At 40.9% G+C, this 6,097-nt stretch overlaps 1 protein-coding gene across 1 annotated transcript in view; it reads left to right on the top strand.

Annotated features, from left to right (window-relative positions):
• Window positions 1–722: 722 nt before the first annotated feature.
• The window catches only part of uvssa (UV-stimulated scaffold protein A), a 24,114-nt gene continuing 18,739 nt past the window's right edge, over window positions 723–6,097 (top strand). The window contains exons 1-3 of the mRNA XM_031877624.1: window positions 723–832; window positions 1,591–1,744; window positions 3,526–3,702. Coding sequence (XP_031733484.1) covers window positions 723–832; window positions 1,591–1,744; window positions 3,526–3,702 — 441 coding nt within the window. The remainder of the gene's footprint in view (window positions 833–1,590; window positions 1,745–3,525; window positions 3,703–6,097) is intronic.

Raw genomic sequence — 6,097 nt, 5'->3', positions numbered from 1 at the left:
GCTAATATGTAAATCAGAAAGATAAGTATTTCAAAATGTGATGTAGCGTTAGCTGGCTACATAATTAGCGTTACTTGTATGGAACTGTTTGCATGTTAATACATATTGTGTGTTTCTGCATTGTCTGTATATAGGAAGGTGTAGCCCCAATGCTCACTCGATTATCATTACAGTCTAGTACAGTAAATGTACTGCTAGTGGGTGGTAGATGACAAGCTTACGAAACCTCTATATAATCAGGAAATAGCCGTGTAACGTATGATATGACGTTACTTCGCAATGTAACGTTACTAAATATATTATAATATATTGTAGTATAGTTGTTTTTAAGCATCAACATGAACAATTATACATCTTATTTAACAATGGGAGGACACCTGTGATACTTTAAATAATCTTCAGTATTTGTTGTAATATTACATGACAGGCTTCAATAACCATCAGAGATCTTACAGTGTACAGGTTAAGCATCACATATGACATTTTTTCGTAGATACAACAGTTTCATATTATTTTGTCTTTCTTTCTGTCTGCATCTCTCCATGACTTGCGTAGCTGATCGTGGTTATACCAGGATTCACGTCCCACTTTTTTCAGTTTTGCAGATATTTAGATATTTTTGTATTATGTCTCCTTGAATGGTTTGGCTGGAGAACTTCACTCTTGGTAAACTCCTTTTAGTCAGCAGTATATCCCCTTTCACAGGTGTGTTAATGAATTAGATGGAGTTGTCTCAGAGGGACAGGCTGTCAGAGCTGGTGGAGCAGCTTACCACATCAGGAGAACCACAGCTCAACCAGGACAGCATGAAGGAAATCAAGAAGATCTGCAAGTATGTCACTAACTGAGGCTACATTTCTACCCAGAGAGATACTTCGGGCATAAGTCACTGTGTACCATGGAGTACTTACTAGTTCCTCCTCTCTGAAAAAAGCCAAAGTAGTAGTCCATTAATACACAGTACATATTCAGAATTCTGAGTTAGGACTGACGTCACACTTTTGCTCTGGGCCCATTTGCAGGTTAATCCCACCGTGCAAAGGTTTCAATACATTTTTGATGATGCAAAATATTCTCCATAGTCAGTGAAACATTGTAACATACTGTACATATACGCCACTGCATTGATTTTTTTTATACCCCGACCCAATCTGAGACAATAGTTATGATATAGGCCAATGTAGGCACATTTTTTTACAGAGCTGGGGGTAATATTCCGAGTAAAAACGTTTTAAAATTTGCGAAAAACAAAATAGGAAATTCATATTCAGAGATTGAAGTCATAAATCTGCGAAGAAAAAACAAAAAATGATCTGAGATTAAAGTCTCAAATTCAAGAGAAAAACTTTAGTACTACTACCAATAAACAATGGTTGTAGTACTGACAGTACCAGTAAAATATATATATATATATATATATATATATATTTTTTTTTTTTTTTTCATTTCTTTTACCTACAATTGCCTTAATTCGCCGCTGTAGTGATATTCATGGTAAAGTTAGAATTCACATGATTATAAGAACACAAAGATATTCATACATGTTATATGGAACTTAACTTTTCACTCTGTGTCTTTCATTCCTCCCAGAGTGTCTAATGACTGCATAGACCACGTGTACCACTCGGTGATATCTCAGCTCAACCAAGAACATGCTGAGGTCCGACTGTCTGCCTTCCAGATCGCCAGTGAGCTCTTCTCCAGATCACACCACTTTAGAACGCTGCTGGTGGACAACTTCCAGGTACTGGCATCATGTAGACCAATAGCTCATCTCAGGTATTTACAGCGGGTAAAATAAGTATTGAACACGTCACCATTTTTCTCAGTAAATATATTTCTAAAGGTGCTATTGACATGAAATATTCACCAGATGTTGGTAACAACCCAAGTAATCCATACATACAAAGAAATGCAAACAAATTAGTTCAGAAATTAAGTTATGTGCAATAAAATGGAATGCCACAGGGAAAAAGTATTGAACACGCTTACTCAAATTGATTTAATACTTCGTACAAAAGCCTTTGCTGATAATGACGGCTTCAAGACGCCTCCTGTATGGAGAAACTAGTCTCATGCATTGCTCAGGTGTGGTTTTGGCCCATTCTTCCAAACAAACACAATTGAGCACTGTTGGGGCCATAATTCGGGAGTGGAAAGAACATCATTTAACCATAAACCGGTCACGGCCAGGTTCTCCTCGCAAGATTTCTGACAGAGGAGTGAAAATAATTATCAGAAGAGTCGTCCAAGAGCCAAGGACCACTTGTGGAGAGCTTCAGAAAGACCTGGAATAAGCAGGTCCAATAGTTTCAAAGAAAACAATAAGTATTGCACTCAACCGCTGTGGCCTGTATGCACGCTCACCACGCAAGACTCCACTGCTGAAGAAAAAGCATGTTGAAGCTCGTTTAAAGTTTGCTGCACATTTAGACAAGCCTGTGAAATACTGGGGAGTATAGTCTGGTCAGATGAGACCAAGACTGAACTCTTTGGATGCCATAATACACAGCATGTTTGGAGGTCAAATGGCACTGCACATCACCCCAAAAACACCAAACCAACAGTGAAGTTTGGAGGTGGGAGCATCATGGTGTGGGGCTGTTTTTCAGCATACGGCACTGGCAAACTTCATATGAATGGAAAAATTTACCGAGACATTCTTGATAAAAATCTGCTCCCATCTACCAGGATGATGAAGATGAAACAAGGGTGGACATTTCACACAGCCAAGGAAACTCTCAACTGGTTTCAGAGAAATAAAATAAAGCTGCTAGAATGGCCCAGATGATCACCTGACTTGAATCCAATAGAAAATCTATGGAAAGAACTAAAGATCAGAGTTCATAGAAGAGGCCCACGGAACCTTCAAGATTTGAATTCTGTTTGTTTGGAAGAAGCCACACCTGAGCAATGCATGCGACTAGTTTTTCCATACAGGAGGTGTCTTGAAGCTGTCATTCCCAACAAAGGCTTTTGTACGAAGTATTTAATCAATTTCAGTAAGCGTGTTCAATACTTTTTCCCTGTCATTCCATTTTTTTACACATAACTTAATTTCTGAACTAATTTGTTTGCATTTCTTTGTATGTATGGATTAGTTGGGTTGTTACCGACATCTGGTGAAAAGTTCATGTCAATAGCACCTTTAGAAATATATTTACTGAGAAAAATGGTGACGTGTTCAATACTTATTTTACCCGCTGTATATAACAGTAACACCACCTCATCTTTTTGTACTGGTTAATACATATTTGCTCAGAAAGAGTGTAGTCCTAATTTTGTTTCCATGCCAGTGTAACCTGTCGGCCTATCATACACAGGTCTTATTCAGGTCTTCTTTATTCCAAGTCAGTTATGTAAATAAATGTCTCTGTGTAAGCTGGGGAGTTAAAATCAAATGTTAATCTTGATTTCAAAACATAGATACTGAATTGTATGTGTATTATTGGAATAGTAAGTCAGGTTGTCATGTTCCCATCCTTCTTCCCTTCCTTGTGACTCTCACTCATCCCTCTTCTGTAGGAGTTCCTGGAGTTGACGGTAGAGACTGACTCAGAGCAGCCTCTCCCCCCTCCTAAGGAAGTAGCCAGGAAACTCAGGTCCCTGGCCATCCAGACTGTCCAATCATGGCAGACCTCTTATGGGGCAGCTTATAAGAAGTTAGCACTGGGCTACCACTTTCTCAAACAGGTTAAGAAGGTGAGAGGGATTAAACTTCCCTTTTTTTGCCTCTGCCAAACAAACTGTCCTGTGACATTCTGTTGATGAATTACAACATTGAGATTGACACCATAATATAAAAAGCTGCATGCTGGAAGGTCTATTAAAGTGTGTCACATTTTAGCTGTAATATTTTGCCTATAAAGCTTATTTGAATATTTTTTTTAATCCTTTTTTCAACCAGAATGGTCCCATTGAGATACAATATCTCTAAAAAACAAGTACAAACAGGTTACTTACCAAAACACAACAATAGACAAAAAACATAAAGGAACCAGAGGCTAAAATAAGCAACAATATTATAGATGACGAGTTTAATAACGCCACAGAGTTTATAGGTCTGCACCATTTACGTTTCATCGTCGACATTGCGATGTGCGCATGTGCAATAGTTCACATGCCAATTTCCTGGTTTCTGCTAGGGTTATTGCTGCTGTATTATGGAGCACTGCAGTGTATGATGCATCAACATCAATGTTATTACTAATCATTGATGTAACTGAGACTGTAAAAAACGAAATCCCCCTAGCATTTTGTATGCAGAAAACAGTTCAATTCATTTTTTTTTTTTTTTTTTCCTTTTATTGCCCCTCAACGGTTCTCAACATGGGGTCACCTGAGCCGGTAGCTCATAGCTAATGGCACAGCGCTAACAGTACAAACTATGGCAAACTTGCTGACAGAGCTAACGGTGTTTACCTGAGGGGGAACCGGACGGTGAGTGCTAGCCTGCCGCGATGACACTGCCGGTAGGGACGACTTTATCAGCTGAAATTGCTGTATGAAAACAGTGCAGAGCGGTGGCTGTGAGCTAGCCAAACTACCGTAAATCACTGCCTATGGTTGTGAAAGAGGTCATTTGGCATGCAGATGAGAAAGCACTTCATCATTTCCAAAAAACTCTCTTTCACGCTTAGTATGGGCCATTGGTTAAGCCTTTGGCACGCGTGCCTAAAGTTACTGAACCCTGCACTCTGATATATACCTGCTCCGTTAAGTATCAGTCCTTTCCTGTGCTACTGTTGCTATCTACTTGAATGGTGTCTCCCAATTGATTAACATGCTCCATGTTGTGTGTAATGCGTCCTTGCTGTCAGGTGGACTTCCAAGATGCTGAGGCTAGGACAGTAGCAGAGAGGAGGAGGGAGGTGGAGAGACAGAGGAAAATGGAGAGAATCTACAAGGAGAGAGTAGAGGCAGCCTCCAAAGACATGGAGGGTAAACACCACAAAACGTTGTCAAGTGACAATAATAACAATAACTGATTCTTTATGAACTAGACTGGACCAAATTGACAGTCCAGCGTACTGTCTAAAATCCCGTCAAGATCTTGGATGAACGTTGTTTCATTTGGGAGTTTTCCAAATGAAGCAAAGATTTAACATGAGATTTACATATTGTTTCTTTGTCAGAGTCATACCAGGAAATTGAGGCAACATTGATGGAGATGGAATCCTGCATGAGCCTGCTTTTCCCTGAGTTTGACATGATGGACATCCAGACAACCAATAGCAGCCCTCCCAGCTCCCAACCAGCCAATGAATGTCTATCAGTTGAGGAACAGCCCTGTTGCAGCAAAGACCTGAAGGATGACAGGAGAGAAGGAATGATGCAAAAGGAGGAGGAGAGCAGAGAAGAAAAGAAAAGCAATTGGGAGGGAAAGAAGGAAGAGGAAGAGGAGGAGGAGGAAGAAAATAAGGACGAGACGGAGGGGAGTAGTGAAGAAGAGGAGGGGGAGTCTCTTGATGAAGACTTGTTTATTCGGAACTCTGGACTCATCTCTCACGCCTACAGTCTGGACCTGAACTTGAGTCCTGGTGGGTGCAGCTCACATACACTCGCACATTATAATGCTACTAATACAATCTTTAGTGAAGCTTATGATGTTGACAGTGTGACAGGTGATGATTCCATTGGGGGTGGACAAAATAATAGACACATGCTAAATATTACAAATGCATCACATACTATACCTCCCAGGATTATCATTGTTGATTCAACAGTTTAGTCTAACAATTGAACATTGTCGAACCTCAGATTCAAGAGGAGCAATGCGGATTCCGTCCCGGCCGTGGAACAGTGGACCAGCTCTTTACCCTCGCAAGACTACTGGAGGGGTTCTGGGAGTTTGCCCAACCAGTCTACATGTGCTTTGTGGACTTGGAGAAGGCTTTCGACCGGGTCCCTCGGGGGTTCTTGTGGGGGGTGCTGCGGGAGTATGGGGTGCCGGACCCGTTACAACGGGTGATCCGGTCTCTGTACGACTGCAGTAGGAGCTGTGTCCGCATTCTCGGCAATAAGTCAGACACGTTCCCGGTGGGTGTTGGCCTCCGCCAGGGCTGCCCTTTGTCTCCGGTCCTGTTCGTGACTTTCA

The sequence above is a fragment of the Anarrhichthys ocellatus genome, unplaced genomic scaffold (genome assembly GCF_004355925.1).
Source record: "Anarrhichthys ocellatus isolate YVR2014 unplaced genomic scaffold, GSC_Weel_1.0 scaffold142, whole genome shotgun sequence".
NCBI lineage: Eukaryota > Metazoa > Chordata > Actinopteri > Perciformes > Anarhichadidae > Anarrhichthys > Anarrhichthys ocellatus.
The sequence above is the reverse complement of the archived record's forward strand: the minus strand, read 5'-3'. Positions and strand labels throughout refer to the sequence as shown.